The sequence below is a fragment of the Emydura macquarii genome, unplaced genomic scaffold, assembly GCF_026122565.2.
Source record: "Emydura macquarii macquarii isolate MOO-44397 ecotype Brisbane River unplaced genomic scaffold, CSIRO-AGI_Emac_v2 contig_2924, whole genome shotgun sequence".
NCBI classification, from domain to species: domain Eukaryota; kingdom Metazoa; phylum Chordata; order Testudines; family Chelidae; genus Emydura; species Emydura macquarii.
Genome location: NW_027133061.1, coordinates 5,682,669 through 5,699,823, shown reverse-complemented (window position 1 = coordinate 5,699,823; position 17,155 = coordinate 5,682,669). Strand labels below are relative to the sequence as shown.

Here is a 17,155-nt window from a genome sequence, read left to right as displayed (position 1 = left end):
AGCCCCAAAGGGCCCCTGAGCATCGCCCAGCCCGTGGCTCCATGGCTCCACCAGTGCTCAGGCCATTACCAATGGGGCTGCCGCCCCAGCCCTTTCCGGGAAGGGGCCTGGGCCCGTCTAGTTCCCTAACGCAACCAGCGCCTGGAGAAAAGGGAACTGCGCCCGGCGCCGGCTGCACGAAGAGTTAAGGAGCGAGCGGTGAGCGCAGGAAGGCGTTGCTCTGTGGTCGTGGGGCGTCTTGCTGAGTCAAGCGCGGTGTCCAGCCCCAGCTCAGAGCGGCCAGGGCGTCTCAGCGGAGCAGTCGCTGCTGCCTTGGCCATCCCAGCCCCGGCCAGGGAGCCAACGGACTCGTGCGCCAGCTCCTTGGCTTGCCCCACCCCCCGCCGGCCAGGATGAAGATGTGGCTCGTGGCCGCCCTGCTGCTGCTCCTCCAGGCTCAAGGCACAGGTAGGGACGGGGCCGTTGCTGGCGGCTCCAGGGCTCCGGCCCGTCTCGGCGGGGCAGGCCGTAGGGTGGGGCTTGGGCTTGCTTCTCCCTGCACCGGGGCAGCCTTTCGAGGGCTGGTTCTGAACGGTCCCTGCAAGCCGCTGTGTCCCCAGGGGCGTGAGGCTCTGAGGTGGGAGGGGGGGGGCTGCTTTTCCCTCTGGAGGGGCCAGCACTGGGCCGGACGCCCCTGGCGGCCCAGCGTTCGTTCTGACGGAGTTGGCGACTAAGCCCCTTGGGGGCTTTTCGGGGCCTGGGAAGGGGGCAGAGGGCGGGTTCGGCTGGCAGGCCGGGCATCTCTGGTCTGGCAGAGCCAGGGGATGGCCCTGAGGTGGACACGGCCCCTGCAGGGCCATCACGCCGGCGGCACAGGACAGGGGTGTGCTTTGGCTTGAGCTTTAACGAAGGGGCAGTGTGTGGGGGGGCGGCTCGGCCTCTGGCTTTGTGCTGCCCCCGCCTCCCGCAGCGCCAAGGGTTGGGGCTGGAGCAAGGCAGCCCGCCTGGGGCCAATGGCATGCGGGAGCCAGTCGCACCCAAACGAGCGAGCGACTGACCCTCCGTCCCCACCCCTAGCGACACCCCGATGGTTTCACTTGGCTCATCAACGGGAGCTCCATGCTCAGCTGTGGTCCATGCCAGCAGCTGCTAGCGTGAGTTACGTTCCAGTGGATCCAAACACAGCAGGGGATGGGGCGTCAGACCAAGGCTTGGGCGCTCGGCTGTATGGAAAGCAGAGCCTGTCACACGAAGGTGCTGTCTTTTCTCGCGTGGTTGATAACGGTAGCGGGGTAGATGGAACAGCCTTACACAGCTGATACTCCATTAAAAAACCCGAGCGATATGAACTCACCACGGCCCACGCCGGATGGCTTGAAAGCGGGCTAGCGGAGAAGTCTCAGACTGTAACTGTACGTGGGGAGTGGTCACTGAGCGGCTGCGTTTCTAGCGAGGTCCCGCGGGGAGCAGGTCTTGTCCCTACGTTAGTTACACAGTGAGCAGGGACCTGGCAGAACACGTACCATCCTCACTGGCAGAGTTTGCAGATGACGCACAAATTGGGGGAGTGGTAAAGCATCGCCTGGCAAGCCGGGTGCAAGCTGGCCCTGCTGGGTCCGTTTCAGCGGCTAACTTTGGAGAAGGGGGTTGTGAGTGGCCGGAGACATTGTTAATTCTTGCTAATTACAATGAGAGCCTCTGAGAGCGGGAGAGCGTGCGTGGTAGCATCCCATGAGGGCAGTTTGGCTGGGACAGACAGAAAACCCCGGGGACAGGCTCAAGCTGAACCGTGGGAAACGGGGGGGGCTGTGGGGCCCATCTCCCCACCAGCCTGCCCTACAGAGCCCAACGTGCATTTCAGCCTGTGGAGCTCCACGGAGCCCCCGGCTGGGGGGGGGGGGGGGGCAGCACAGATGGGCCTCGAGGCCAGCAGGGCTGGTGCTGATTTTAAGGGGCCCCAGGCCAACATCCCCGCCCAGGGGAAACTCGTCTGGTTTCCAGGTGCAGGCCGTGTCCCCTGGAGGCTGGGTTGGGTCAGCCTCCAAATTCAGGGGCTTGCCTCCCATGGCAGGAAGCTGCTGAGCCAGCCCTGTGCTCGCCACCCACGGCTGTGTCCTGTCCGCCAGGACATACCCCAGTGTGGATCTGCGGATACGGGCTGGCAGGAGGGATGAATGAGAACAGTCAGGGGGGGTCTCAGCCCTGCCTTCGCGGCGGACTGGGGGAGAAAAGGCCCTCACGGACCAGCAGAGCTGGGCTCCAGTGGGTCGATCGTGGCCTGTAAAGCCAGGACGCCTGGTTTTCAGCTCACGTCTCCTCCCGCCGGTTCCCCTGCCTAGGCCAGGAAGCCCAGCGGCCCAGGAGGGAGGTGGCTCAGCCAGCCAGAGATGGCCAGGAAGGGCTTTGAAAGCGATTGCTAAAGGGCTAACTTACGCCGTTACAGCCCCTGCGGGAGGGTCCCGCACCCGGCACCCCAGGGATAGCACCGGGCAGCACTGGTCCGACACCTTCCTCTGAGTCCCCCATCAGAACCCTTCAGGGCGCAAGGTGCCCTCTCCATGCCAGGGTGCTGCACTTCCGTGTGGGGAGAGGGGCCCGGTGGTGCCCTGATCACACCGCCGCGCCTGCTGCTGGCACAGCCCTCAGGCAGGGGGCAGAGGGAATTCTGCTGCCATCCCTTCCGGTCCGGCTGGCAGGGATTAAGGGGCTCCTAGCAAAGATCTTGTTTAATACCCAAAGGAAGGAGCTGTGTAGCATCCCCACCCTGCGCCCTTTGGGGGCACCTCCTGCCTGCAGGGCTCTGAGCACCTTCGACACACTAACGAACTGCACCCCCAGCGAAGGGGGGGGCCTGTATTAGTAGCACTCGTTTACAGCTGGGGAAACTGAGGCACAAAGAAGGGATGTGACTCAGCCCACAGCATGTCAGAGCCAGAAATAGAATCTACGTCCCCTGATGGCTCGTCTCACGTTCCAACCACTAAACACCCCCCCCTTTCCTTAATCATTTGGAAATTAGGTGGCAAACTGGGGAAAACCCCCCTGTACGTGGGATGAGGCGGACACCGCTGCAGCCTGTCTCTGCCCCTGCTTTACGGGCAGAGTGCTGGAGCTGAGCTTCTGGGCTTTCCCGTGCGTGCGATTTCTGCCAAGCACCTGTTCTAGGTTTGGCCGATGTGCAGGCTGACCCCCTTCCTCCCCCCCCACCCTTTGTCGTGCATGGCCTGTGCTGAGTGCCTGTATTTACCGACTGCTGTGTGATACTTGTGACAAACCTGACCGGGTGGAGAGTCGAGAAACAGAGCGAGGGAGGCGCGAGGGAGAGCTCTGACGGCAAAGACAGCATGCGTGAGGCTGGTTCGGGTGCATTAGAAAGTAGCCATGTGTGCTCCGGAGTGGTCACTGTCTGGGCAAAGCACAGGGGTTATGCAGTGATGATTTCATACACAAGCATGTGCACACATGCACACACACTCACGCAAGTGTGTGCAGGCATGCACACGTACACCTGTGCACACGCTTTCCCCTCCACACATACCTGTGTGCACACACTCACACGCACATACCTGAATGCACACACTTACCTGTGTGCACACATGCCCACACCCATATATGCACATGTACCTATGTGCACACGTCCACACACACTTACTTGCATGCATATATACATGCCTCCCCATATGCGCCTGCATGCATGCACCCAAATACCTGCATGCACACATGTAGGTACACCGCTGTGCACACGGACACATACGTAGTTGTGTACATGCATGCACATACGCACATGCCCACAAACACACATACCTACATGCACACACACACACACACACACGCCTGTGTGCAAAGATGCACAGATATGCACATACTGGTGTGCATGCATACGCACACACCTCTGTGCGCACACGCACTGTTAACAAATTGTATAGGCAGTTGCTTGACCACACTTTGGCTTGCTAGTAAATGTGTGCAGGAGACCAAGTAAGCAATGCCAGGCAGGGGTTTTGCTATAAGCCACTAACACCATAGGACTGGATAAAGGTTCACGCCGCTCGCAATCTCTGGGAAGCAGTCTCAAGCAGGATTGTCACATTCCCCGTACATAGAAGGGGGCTCCCCAAATTTAACCCCCTAAAACCATCTTTTTATACGCTACCTCTTCACCAGGAATAGGCAGGGCTGGATTTCCAGTTAGGCAGAGCAGGCACGTGCCAAGGGGTGCCGGTGTTCCAGGGGCAGATTCCCGCATGGGCCAACGGGGCCTGTGCCCAGGGGCCCCGGCCAATTTGGGAACCTCGCACAAGTGATGGAACTCTGGCCCCGCCCCCTGCTCCTCCTCTCCCCCCGAAGCCCCGCCCTCCGCCGCCAGGTGGGAAGCTGGAACCCAGGGGTGACCATATCCCCCTGCCTGGAGCTGGCTGAGCCGGTTGCTCCAGCCCCTCCCCTCACACCCCCTCCCTGCAGAGCTGGCCCGGCCAGTCCCTCTCTCCTCTGTCCCCACCTCTCTCCCCCTGCGTGGAAAACACGAAGGTCCACTGTAGGCGGGGGCGAGAGGCACGGAAGATGCTGTGCCTAGGGGTGCGGAAGCTGTGGACCCATCCCCTGGTGACTGGTCTTGAGTGCGTCATCTGAAACCAGCTTTACCCAATCGGCTTTCTCCCTTGTTCTCGTCCCATGGAGACCCCCCCCCCCCGGGCTTTGTTCTGGACACGTGCGTTCCCGGTACCCCCGTGTCTGAAGGCCCCTCCACGGTCTGTACGAGGGGAGAACAATCACGCCTTGGCCTCTTCCCTTGGGACCTTCCTGTGCAGGCCTGTTGCTGTGGCAAAGCTCTCGGTCGTCCTGGGCGACGGTTGCCTTGTTGACCGACGCCAAACCTTACTTCGGTGAATGCAAGAGGCGATGGGGCACGCGGCGTAAGTGAGCAGGGGTGTATAAAAAGCATGGGCCAATTTAAACGCTATAGCTGCCAGTCTGTTACTCTTAGGTGCTTCGGTACAGAGTGGATAACACCTATAGGTAACGTGGGCTATATAGATAGATCGATACCTGCCAGCCGAGCACGTATCAGTCAGCAGCACACACGTGTGTGCACGCTCACACGCACGCGCATTCAAGCCGTGGTTCAGGATCCTGCATGGGGGGAGATGCAAAGACACCGGGTAACGTTTTGGAAGGTGCCCTCGTCCCTTAGCTGATCTATTGACGGCCCTTTGGACTGCAGACTCCTCTGCATCGGTGCCCATTCTGGGTGAGAACCTCCCTCCCCCATCTTGGGAGAGGTCCCTTTGTGCAGGGCCCCGGTAGCAGCCCCAGAGCCGCTCGTGGCCATGTGGCCGGGAGGAAGAGCCGGCTGATTTCTTAAGCGTTTCCCAGCCATGCACTGTGAGGTGGCCTCTGACAGCGACACCCCGACAGCTCCCTGCGGCGGCAGGCTCGGGAAGTTCCCTGAATGGCGCTGGGACCCCATATGCCAGGGCACAATGCCATGTGCTCAAATGTGGCCTGCCCACCCCCCCGTCATGACAGAGGGGCAGCCGGGCCATACCACAGTGGTGTGTGGGGCGGGGCGGGGCGGGTGATAGAAATGAGTGGAGCTGGGGGGCTGGGATCGGTGCTGATGGAGAGAGAGTTAGGTTAGATAAAGGCGTGTGTGCGGTGACAGCTTGCTAGATGGAGGGCTGGGGATAGCTAGATTAGCCGGAGGGGTGGAAGGGACAGATAGACCGAATGTTTGTAACTGTGCTTTGAGCCCTGCAGGCTGCAGATGCTAGAGACAGGCAAAGGGAGACCTGTATGAGTTAGAGCTGCTTTATGAGGAGTCCCAAGCGAATGGTGGTGCTCCGGTGCAGGAGCTAATTAACCACTAAGACTAGCTGCCTTCACCGCAGCGTCAAGCCCCCGTGCTTGTGGCTCATTGATTTGTGCATGCTCCTGGCTGGGCTCTGCTCTGGCTGTGGGGAAGAGACGGGGGCCCCGGAATTTCCTGCAGCACCAGCGCTGCGGAAGGCTGCTTCAGTCCTGTATCAGCCCCCGGAGCACGCAGCCCTGACAGTGGCACTGCCTGCCTGCCTCCCCCGGGAAAGGCAGAGGGTTGGAGGGCTGAGACATTGCTTGTCGCCCAGGCCTGTTGTGATCACAGGTGCGATCACACGGCCAACACCCACGACTGCTGCTTGCTTGAGGTTTAATGACGCTGTAGCCAGTTGGCTAAAGTGCTTGAGACATGCTTCTACCACAGAAGTGGTTTCCATTTCTGGCTTGCGCTGCATGAGAACTCTCCTGGGATGGCTTTGGGGGACAGCGGTGAGGGGCTACTCCTCTCACGAGAACAAGGTCACAGCTGAGTTGCGGGGCGGCGGGATCCTTCCTTTCTGTGTGGCTCGTTTCACAGTGGCGGGGCCGTGCCGGGCACCTCACACCACACTCATCTGAACAGCTGGGTGTTGCTGTGCCCTGGGGAAGGGGGGAGAGTGGGGCTCTGTGTAAGCGCTGTAACCAGAGGCTCTTCCCGCACCACATTCCTTCCCTGGAGCTGGGCCCCAGCTCTGTGAGCCAGAATGCCCCGGCTAGAAGGACGAGCCTGCTGAGGCGTGGACAGGCCCAGCGTGACCACGCTTGTGCCCCTTTAGGGCTTCCAAGACTTGAACTGAACCTGTGATTCCAGTGGCAGCCAGTGCGTGGAGCTGAGCGCTGGTACAGTGCGGGCCCCCCTCCACCGCCACTTGGGGGGATGCAGCCAGAGCCATTGGGTTGGGACTCGGGTGGTTGTGGCCAGATATGAGGTGCTCTTGGAGTCCCCATCTCCCAGCACACAGAGAAGGAGGTAGAGAGTCTCTCTGCCCTGACTGTACGGAGCCGTCCTGTGCCCCCGTAAGCTGTCACCTCTCCCATTCCTTCTCTTCTCCGCGTGTCTTTTCTCCGGGAAGCCCAGGCTGATTTCACCAGGGAGCCCTGCGTGACCAGCATTGTTCAATGGGTCTCTGCCAACCCCCTACCTCTCTACACATGCCAAAATAACAGCCAACTGCCCCCAGGAATCCCTGCTGCCAGCCTGCAAAGCCACTGTGAGCTGCATCAGTGGCCTGGGATCAGGACCCCTGGGTTCTGTTCTGCTCTCAGCTGGTTGGGTAATGACCTTGGGGCCATCACTTTCCCCTCCAAGCCGCAGAACAAGGATAATAATCCTGACATACCTAACGGGTCCCGGGCGGTGTCACTGATGTGTTTGTTTGCTATGCCCAGGCAAAGGGCTGATGGCAACATTCAGCTCTCAGATCTCAGAGCAACTGCTCTAGGTGCCTGATCCAGATTTCCCGACTCCCAGTCACCCTCCAACTACTAGACTATGTTGCATCCTGTACTCTAATGTCTTCCCTTCCCTCAACACTCACACTGGGACATCGGCTGATGTTCTGATGTGACCATGTGCTAGCGTCTCACAATCAGGGAGAGGTATTGGGGGCCATGGAGCAACGCAGATACCCAGGACACTGACCCTTTTTACCTGAAACCCAGGCGTGCTCTGGTCTGCAGACAGCTCCTCTCTCAGCCCCGCAGTGAGCATGGGGCTTATCTACATTGCAGAAAAGGTGCGTCCTTAACTTGGGTTCGCTAACCTGGGTTACACCCGACAACTCGTTAGCAGCTCTGAGAAGAGCCTACAGGGGATCTGGGGTTGAACCCGAGCTGCTGACCTGAGCTGCCGTGCCCTCACTGCTGCTGGAACCTGGGCTGACCAGATGTCCCAATTTTATAGGGACAGTCCCAATATTCGGGACTTTTTCTCATATAGGTGCCTATGACCTCCTGCCCCTGTCCCGATTTTTCACACTCGCTAGCTGGTCATGCTAACGAAACCTGAGTGAGCTCCCCCGAGCTCTGGGCACCAGTTTTCTGCAGTGCAGATGTGCCCTGGGAGATGTCAGCACAGAGTTCCCGTCCATCCACCCAGGCTGATTTGTCAGGGGCTGGCACTTTCTGCAGAGCCCTGTTCCTCCTCGCGCCGGCTTCGCTTTCCCCTGCTGCTCCCATCGCCACTGCACGGGCTGGTCAGCCAGGAGGCTGCAGGTAGCTCTGTCCGCACCTTGCCTGCTGGTGGTGTGTGGTGTGAGCATGGGCTGCAGCACCAAGTGGAGAAAACGAAACAACCGCCCAGCTTACTGGCCCCATGCCAGTCAACGGGGCCCGCAGGTTCTCTAGGGCTCAGAGAGCCCTCTGCCTGCTCCAAGACGGTGTCTCCCTCAGGCGGGAGCTGGACTCCCGGGCAGCATAGAAGGGAGGAGCAGAGTTCATGGACACACACACACAGAAACACACGCACAGAGACACACACACACACAGGAAGTACTGCAGGGGAAGCTGTGTGAGCTGGGGGAGGGAGACTGACCGGTAAGCAGCTGTCTCATCAGTGAAGTCTCAGTGCCCTGGTGTGCGGTTCCGCAGTCACGAATGACAGCAGGGCTACAGGACTATGTCTCATGGGCCCTTCCGCGGTGGTTTATTTGTAATGTATCTTCTCTGAAGGCGACCAGAGGCCTTTGGGCCTAAGGGGCCAAAACACTGAAATTGGTTGTTACTGCCCCGAGCTCGGTCAGCTTCCCACATGCTGCATTCCCCACTGCACCCCAGGGCTCTGCCCCCGACTCATGTCTATCCTCTGAAAGGGAACAGGACAAAATCCCAAGCTCTTTGTGTCATGAGGTGTGTGCTTCCCACGCCTCCGAGCGCCTTGTGTCGGGTGCACACCACATCCAGAGCACAGGGAATCCAGCGTCCTGGGCAGAGGGTGAGACAGCCGGAAATCTCACAGCACTAGAGGGTTTGTCGCTAGGCGGGCAGAGGGTAATGATATCATTGCTGTTAGGAACAGAGGGCTGGAAACAGTGTCTCAAAGCACCTGTCCATCCAACCCCCAATTCTGCCTCCAGCAGAGGACAGAGCCTGATCTGTCAGAGGAAGGAGAAAGCCCGCTTCCTTCCTGACCCGTGAAGCACAATGTCCGGAAGCATGAGATCTGATTGTTCTTTTTTTAGTCAGTATAACTAGAACGTCCCTGTTGGCTATAGTGTTGTCCCGTCTCTGTTCAAACCCAGTGATGCTCTTGGACTCTGCTAGGAGGAAACTGTGAAAAATAAACATGTATTTTTCGAGAAAGTGGAGGGCCAGATTTGGAATCTGTTGCCCTTCACAGGGTCACTTTAAAACAACTCCAGACTTGTTAGCCCAGAGCCAAACTCTCTCGCCATCTCTAATAACAGAGGCAGAGACGCCAGGTTCCGCCCAGCAGCACGATGGACCCACAACAGGCTTTGAGTCACTCTCTGGTTGGTTGAGTCATAAACACCTGGCTCCATTGAAGACAATGGCCAAGATCTCACTGACTTCAAGAGGGCCAGGACTTCAGCCGTGGTATTGATAGGGCCTAAAGTGGTCCAGAGGGATGCCAGGTCTGTCACTGGCCAGTGGGGGAATTTCATTAGCCACAAACTTGTCCCTCTCCTTTGGCTGCAGGGATATGACTTTGGTCAAACGGCTGTAAGTCCACAGAGGCCCATTAGATTATCCAGTCCTTCCACCAGAGCCAGCGTGGGATGGTTTCCCGAGGGCCATTTTGTCCAGTCTGGTTTAAGTGGGGGGCTCAGAGTGGCATGGTAACGAGAACCAGGAGTGACAGGTGTGGGTTTGCAAGGATGCACACAAGGCTATAATGAGCTACATCAGCAAAGGCACTGCATCACAGAGCAGGTGTTTTGTCTATCTATCTGTCTGTCTATCTGTCTATCTGTCTGTCTGTCCGTCTGTCTGTCCAGTTCTGATGTGCTCATATCTAGAATGTGGCGTGGGCACCTCAGTGCCAGAAAGATGCAGACCCACTGGAGGAAATAAGCAACAGTTCCTCAGGGGCTGGAAGAACAGGCTTGTGGAAAGAGACGGAAGGGGCTGAAAATGTCTAGCTTTGCTCAGGGCGTCCTGGAGTGGGGCTGGGAGGGCATGACAGATCCTTGTCTGCAGGCGTTGGAGGGCGGGACTTGTTCTGAAGGGTACCTGGAGGGGGAGCATGAGGAAACTGAGGCCTGAGCCGTTCAGGGGGAATGTCAGGAAAGGGTGTATCAGCTGGGGGAGAAGAGCCTCCCCAGGGGAAGCGGTGGAAGCCCCATCCCTTGGGACACGCAGAACTGGGCTGGCCAAATGAAGCATGGGCTACAATGACCACTGGTGGGAGGTAGAAGGGGCTAGCTGCCCGGAGAGACCTTTCCCATCTGGAGGGTCTGCATGTGTGGTGGGGCTGGAGTACAGGAAAGCCCTGCTTGGATGCATCGGCTCAGGCCCACCCTGACGCTCCAGCCTGCCACTCCTAGTCAGGCGGCTGCTCCGCTCTCCTGCAAACACCCGGATTGCTGTGACTCATTCCACGCCCTGGGAGGCCTGCGCCTGCTGGGCTTGGCGGGACGATGGCGGTGCAGCCTCCCCCTCCTCGCAGCAGCGGGACGATACATTCCCTCGGCCCCCCCACGATAAAGCTAACGACCCCCCCTCTCCGCTCTGCAGAGGCGCTGGCGGAGCCTGAGCTGTGCTACGTCCTGGACGCCATCCTCTTCACCTACGGTATCATCCTCACCGTCCTCTACTGCCGCCTGAAGGTGAGTTGGGGCTGTTCTCGCCTCTCTTTAGGTGACCCCTGACGGGACGGGGGGAGGGGCAGCTGCTGGGGGAGGAGAGGGTTAATGCGCCAGGCTTCAGCTCCTGGTGGGCAGAAAAGGCCATGGGGACAAGGGCCTCTGCTGGGCACAGCGTGGGGAGCATCAGCAGAGCAGCACTGGGGAGCTGCAGACCCCGACCGAGGTGCGTTAGCAGAGCCGGGGGTCTAGGAGAAGCTGGTGCAGCCCATCTAGCATCAGCCAGCACGACTGGACTCTTGTGTTTAATAGCAGCAAATTGACCTTTTGGAAAACATGCAATATAAGAGACAAGAAAGGCCCATTCTCAGTGCTGCTCTGCTCCCGCTGCCACGGGCCGGCCCATGGCCTCTCTGCTGGGGTTAGCCCAGTTCCCAGCCGGCACTGCTGACTCCTGCGCCTCCCTCCCGCCAGCTTCTGGCACGGGGGAGTGACTGGAGGATGAGACGCTCCAGCAATACCCAGCTGGCACAGGGGAGCCTCTGCCCTGCCCTCCCCTCCAGAAGGAAGGAAGGGTGGCCCAAGAATTAGTGCCCTAGGCGGTGCGGGGCCTGGAGTCAATTCCAGGTTCTGCCATAGGTACACTTGCCCCGCGGCCGAGTGCTCGGGTCGACAGACGCACTAGTGCGTGACAACAGCTGTGTAGCCAGGACTAGCCCGGCAGCTGCTGGAGTAGCCGCCTGAGTGTAAACTCACCCAGGACCAGGACCAGGACCAGTGCTGAGAGATATAACAGCATGTGGTGCATAGACAGCCAGGCGTAGCTAGTCCAGTTTAGTGCAGCACCAAGCCTGCTCTATAATGCCGTGCAGGCTGGGCATTATTTTTTTCTTGCATTAATGTTTTTCATTTCCGTTTTCAGCTCCAGGTTCGAAGAGCAGCAGCACCTACCCCCAGTGTGGCCTATGACGTACGTCCTTTCTCCTTCCTGTCAGTTACTCCCTTGCCATTGTTGTGGGTGTAGTAGGCAGACAACTAAAATCATCCACTGGGTCTGTGGTTTTCGTCCACGTCTCAGTGTCCAGCTCTGCGGTGCTGCCTTGGTCCTGCTGCCCCGGCACAGCTCTCCTGCTGGGTTTCATTGGGAGCAGGCGGGTCAGGGGGTTAGGGGCTTTGCTGTGGGGTTTTGCTTTCTGTGGGCACACTGAGGATGAGCTTGTTCTGTGCCGATGTTTGTGGCCTTATGCTGTAACGTGTGAGGCAGTGGGAAGCAGTCAAGGGACCCAGATCCTAGTCCCAGCTCTACCTTTCATTTGCATTTTGACCTCAGGCAAGTCAGTTTCCCTGTCTCTAAAATGAGACTAATATCACCGACCGACCATTGCAAAGTCCTCTGCGGTCTGTGCCTGACGTATGGTGCTGCGTGTCTCGGGGAGCGTCCCTGCTCCGTTCGAGCTCACCTGAGATTATCCTGTTCCCTCCTTTTGCATCTTTGCCCTTCACTCCCATTCCTGGTTTTCCATTCGCTGTCCCGCTTCACTTCGTAGCCCCTCCTTCATTTGAGGGGGGGTGGAACTGATTGTCTTCAGTGGGCTTATGCCCCTACTCCCAGGATTCAAATGGCTGGCGCTTTTCCCCTGCTGTTTGAAGGTGAAAAAAACAAGACAGGAGGAGAATGATAAGGGGGGAGGGGAGGAAAGGGGTGGAATAGGATGAAACAAAAAAACTGGAGGCCCAGGATAGTTCAGAATGTCCACTTCTGCATCCAACCAAAACCACAAAGTGCAGAGGCAGCTGCATAGAAAGAAAGTTCATTTGTTTTTCAATCTTCCCAGAGTCCCGGCTTTGGGCTGAGTTTAGGAGTTGGGTGAAGGCTGGGGTTGGATCGTGTGGACTGGCCCCAAGGCTCCAGTCTGTGTCACAACGCAGGAGAGTGTGGTGGGGAGGAAGCGGCTGTTTATCTTGTTTTGCTTCTTGTTCCTCCTGCCTCATCTCTCTTTCTCTTTCTCTTTGTGCAGGAGAAAGGAGAAGGGATTTACACAGTAAGTACCCAAACGTCCCCACCCTCTTTGCTCCAGCATGGAATAATCTGCCTGGGCCTTGGTCCCTTTCATCAGCTGCCAAGATGCAACTGACACGGGGGCTACATGGCACAGTTGTATTTTGAATCAATCAATCAATCAATCAATCAGTAGATTGTATTAGATAAGAACATCAGAGTCTGCCTGAAACTCATCTCCATCTGATGACTGTGGTAACATCCATGGCAAGGAAAGTTTTCAGTCTGTTTCCTATTAGACAGGTGCCCACATCACTAAACCACCAGTGGCACTAACTGGCCCCCCCATTGGTGGTCTCAGCACAAAGACCAAGGACTGAGCTTCCTGATAGTGCCCAGAGGGGTCCCCTTCAGGGCTGGGGCATTGCTAGAGGGAGATGCTGCTGCTATCCGAGGGGATGAGCAGACAACTCAAGCCAGAGATGCCAATCTGGTACCTCTCACTAGCATGAAAACTCTGCTTTTTGGTTATTTTTGGAAGGGTCCCGCAGTGTAAACGTCCGCTGTGCAGCTCAGACTCTGCTGCTTTTTTGCCTATACCCCAGAGCCCTTTTCTAGGTGGCTATTTAATAACGAACAAGAGGTTTTTCCAGGCAGTGTCACCGGGCAGTCCCTGCTCTGGGCACCCGGTTCAGATGGGCATTAATGTCTTTTGAGACCTGGCGGGAAGCACTGCTGCCCCCACTGCTGACGTTCTACCTAGAGCGGAGCCCGCTTTGCTGGGGGACTGGCGGCTGAGGTTGAACACTGGGGGCAGAAAGCAGGGGACGCTCCTGGACTGCGGGGAGGGGATGGATTATACCAGACCTGGCCAGGCTTTTCCACCTCTAGACTGGAGGGAAACCCCCCCCCACCCCGGTTCTGGAGTCAGATTTGGAGCCCTCAGCTACCGGCTCCATCTCTCCCACAGATTTCACTCCCCACCCCGGCCCCAGGCTCAGTTCACTGTAATGGCTTCGTGCGTCCCTAATCCTATTCCTCACCCCCACCTCTGTCACCTCCTCTCTCTTCCAGGGCCTCAGCGCTCACAACCAGGAGACGTATGAAACCCTTCAGCACAAGCCCAATTAGGAGTCCAGCAATAACCCCAGGAGGTTGAAGGGGGAGCCGGTGTCCCGAGGGTGATTTATATGTGCCCCTCTTCAGCCCCAGCAACGAAACTTTGTTGAAACCAGTGGTCCCCTGTTGCCCCCACTTTCTTAAATGATGGGGGGAGGCGGGAGTTTGCACCCCTGCTGGTCTACATGGAAGACATCCGTCCCTAGCTGTACATTGCTCAGAGACTCTGCAGAGGCCGGCTCAGCCTTTCCTATCCCACCTCTCTTGCGTTTCCCGTGCTGACGACCAGCAGATATTCTTTCCCCGGTGCCTCCAGCGTGAGGAAGGTGGGGTTCCCTCCAGCAGCAAAGCAGCTTGGCTACCCTCCCCAGCCAAGAACTATAATGTAAACAGCTACCCCCCCGTCCCTCCCTCCGTGCATCTCTTGGAAACCTCTGGACAAATCTAATGATGGTGTCTTGGAATATTCCCTTCTCTGTGCTCGCAAGTCACTGGCTACACCATGGCTTTGGCAGCGTGTTTCAGTTGCTTTGATTGTTTTGCCTTGGTGCACGGAGGTGACCCTCCCCCTAGCGTCTGTGCTTCCACAGACAGAGACTTAATGCCATGCTGGCTTCCTGCTCCATTCAGGAGAGATGGTGGCGGTAGAACTGTCGGGCACATGGCCGCTATTTCCCTGGGCTAGCTAGTACTGCCCCCTCCGTGGAGGCTGCTGGTTGGCCAGCAACGAAGAAGCGGGTATAACATTTCCTGTAGGTGGTCTAAAAAAATCTCGCTGTGGGTGGGGTGAAAGGGAGGCTCAGTCCAGTCTCAGAGGAAAGACGTTTGCCAGGCTCCATTGTCACCCTTTGCCCAGGCCTCATTTGAGGTGAGGAGAGCACCACAGCCTTTCCTTGGAGATGTAACGGAACCGGGCCAGACTGAGATGCTACAGTTAGCTTTCACCAGGCTGGCGGTGCCCGGATCATTGCCATCTCATGGGGAATAAATACCCTGATGGGGCTGGTAGGTGTCAGTCCAGTTCCCCGTGGACCAGAATGAACATACGTCACCTGCTGGTACCTGCACTGCCTCTGGTCCACGACTAGACAGAGAACTCCCACCTCCTGGGCGGTCCTTCAGCAGTTCACAGCCCTGAATTCGCAGGGCACTTATTTACAAATGTAGGCCCAGATTTTCAGAACTGCCCGTGCATATTTGGATGCTTGATTGGCATCTGCATTTACTGTAGTTGTGCCTGCAGTCCCCGGCAGTGTCCACACACGCAGTCTCTGCTACTTATGGACTGGCCATTTTGGTACATGGAATTCTGAAAATCAGGGCTTTATATTTGAAAACTCTGCATTTACTTCCCAAGGTCAAGGTCTGGCGTTTTCCCTGAAAGAGTTGGTGTTGTCACAGACAGCTAAGGCCCGGTGACAGGCACAGGAAAGCGCTGGGTTAGATATAAATAATCCCATCAATTCTTGCAAAAGAAAGACAGACAGCCCGGCCTCAGAATTTAGCACGAAAGTGGAAGAGGAACCCTTTTAAAAGCTTAGCTTTTCCAGTGCAATGTCATTTTGGGGCCCCGCCTAAGCCTGGGGGATGGGCACACGGCAACCCTGCCAAAAGATGCAACTGCAGCTGGGCATCAGTGGGGATCTTTTCATAAGAGCAACATAAGCTGGTGTCACAATTAGGAGAAACACAGGGATTTGAGCATGCTGTTAGCGCTTAACTGAGCATATGATGACCGAAGCAAATCATCATCTGAGTTCCTGAGCCAGCCGATAAAAGCTTTTGTGTTTAGAGTTGAAGGCTGCTCCCTTTCCAGTGCTTACTGACATACATGGCCCCGATTTTGTTCTGTGTATTGCCTCCTGAGTGCCTTTCTCCACTGGGCAAGCAACGGGCTCCAGAATCACCAGGAGAAGGTGCACGTCAATTTCTACTAACCCTAAGACAAAGTGTAGCAGTGTGCAGAGCAGCTTACCATTCTAGGAGCATGCACGCCTCTTTCTGCCCATGTAACCCTTCAAGAATTGAGACCCTTTTTTTTATTTAGTTGAATTTTTACAAAAATGTATTTTTAAAAAAGCTTTAAGCGGCGGCATTATGTCACGTGACATTGCAAAGCCAATCAGATGCTTGCAGTTGGAGACAATGTGCTAAAAGCCATCCTTGGAATGTTTATGGCAAAAATCCACTGTTGCATTAGGATGAAATGCTACGTCTGTAGGAATTAAGAAAGCAGAATAGGTCATAGCTAAAGCTGGCGGGAGAACAACAATTCCCTTTCAAGACAACTTTGAAATTTGTTTTTGTTCTGCATTGGAATGAAAACAAAATGTTTCCGAGGATTTTTTTGCACAACAGAATTGGGTCAAAATATCTTTCTTCTACTCGGGAAGCTCAGGTTTTCAAATCCGTTCTCTCGCTCGCTGACCGGATAGTCCACCCTGGGCCCCAGAAAGCTTCCACTCAAAAATTTCTTCAGAATCAATACCTCTCAGTGAAATGTTTCAGCTGTGACTAAACAGCATATTTGGATGAAAAGAGTTTATTCTAAAATGTTCCAGCCAGCGTTAGTCATATCTGAATATATATAGTGCTGCAGAAATGAAGACTTTTCCTTAATATCTTGAATGTATTGTACTGCACTCCTGCGTGTATTTTTTCTCTCATTAAAACTTGTATACAGGATATGGTGAGTATGCGCCCCTTTATTTAACCTACTTGCTGTGAATTGCCTGAGATCTCTTTGTGTCTGTTTGTCTGTCTCAGTAGCCAGCTGACCTTGTGTGGCCAACTTGTTAGAGATTATCAGTTAAGCAGGCTATGACTGGGTTCGTCTGTGGGTGATTTGCCTCCAAATAACACCTAGACAGTGCAAGAAGTGGTGTTGGAGATTGAGTGAGGATACTCGAGCGTGGTGTTCTGTAGAACTGCGCTGGGGGAGATGGTGGCGTTGATTCAAGGGAACCGTCTGTGTCAATATCCCAGCACGTTAGAGGGCAAGGCGCAGACTTTCAGTTGAGACCCAGAGCAAAGGTCCTGGACAGCCATGGTTGGCAGCATTACTGTGGCATTTTTTGCAAGAGTAACCCTGTGGATACTGGTGTCCAGTGCTGGTATTCAGGCAAACCTTCACTTTTTATTATCCTTGCAGTGTTAAGACCCATCTCAGCTATAATATTACAAGCAAGAGTCAATTGCCAGCCCTTTTCCCTGGGAAGAAAACTTTCAAAATGGAAGTTGACTCTGAGGGAAAATGTTCCTAAAGATCATGAGTTCTGCACGGTCTCAGCCACAGTCAGATCAGGGGCAGCCTTCTGGGTCTGTGGGTCACCCCATAATTTAAAGCCTCAGTTTCCAGGCAGTCGCTGAATCACACTATACTACAGGGGTCTGCAACCTGCGGCACTGGGACACTGCGCCGGAACGGGGCTCCAGACCTGCC

At 56.3% G+C, this 17,155-nt stretch overlaps 1 protein-coding gene across 2 annotated transcripts; it reads left to right on the top strand.

Moving 5' to 3' along the window:
• The first annotated feature begins 288 nt into the window (after positions 1–288).
• Positions 289–16,472, top strand: FCER1G (Fc epsilon receptor Ig). Of its 2 annotated transcripts, XM_067569525.1 has the most exons (5): positions 289–447; positions 10,528–10,619; positions 11,518–11,565; positions 12,614–12,637; positions 13,669–16,471. In XM_067569525.1, the coding sequence occupies exons 1-5, from the start codon at positions 393–395 to the stop codon at positions 13,723–13,725; spliced, it is 276 nt and encodes a 91-aa protein (XP_067425626.1). In that variant the 5' UTR covers positions 289–392; the 3' UTR covers positions 13,726–16,471. The 2 variants fall into 2 exon arrangements, with proteins under 2 accessions (XP_067425626.1, XP_067425625.1); XM_067569524.1 differs by lacking the exon at positions 289–447 and having other exon boundaries at positions 8,468–10,619; positions 13,669–16,472.
• The last annotated feature ends 683 nt before the right edge of the window (positions 16,473–17,155 follow it).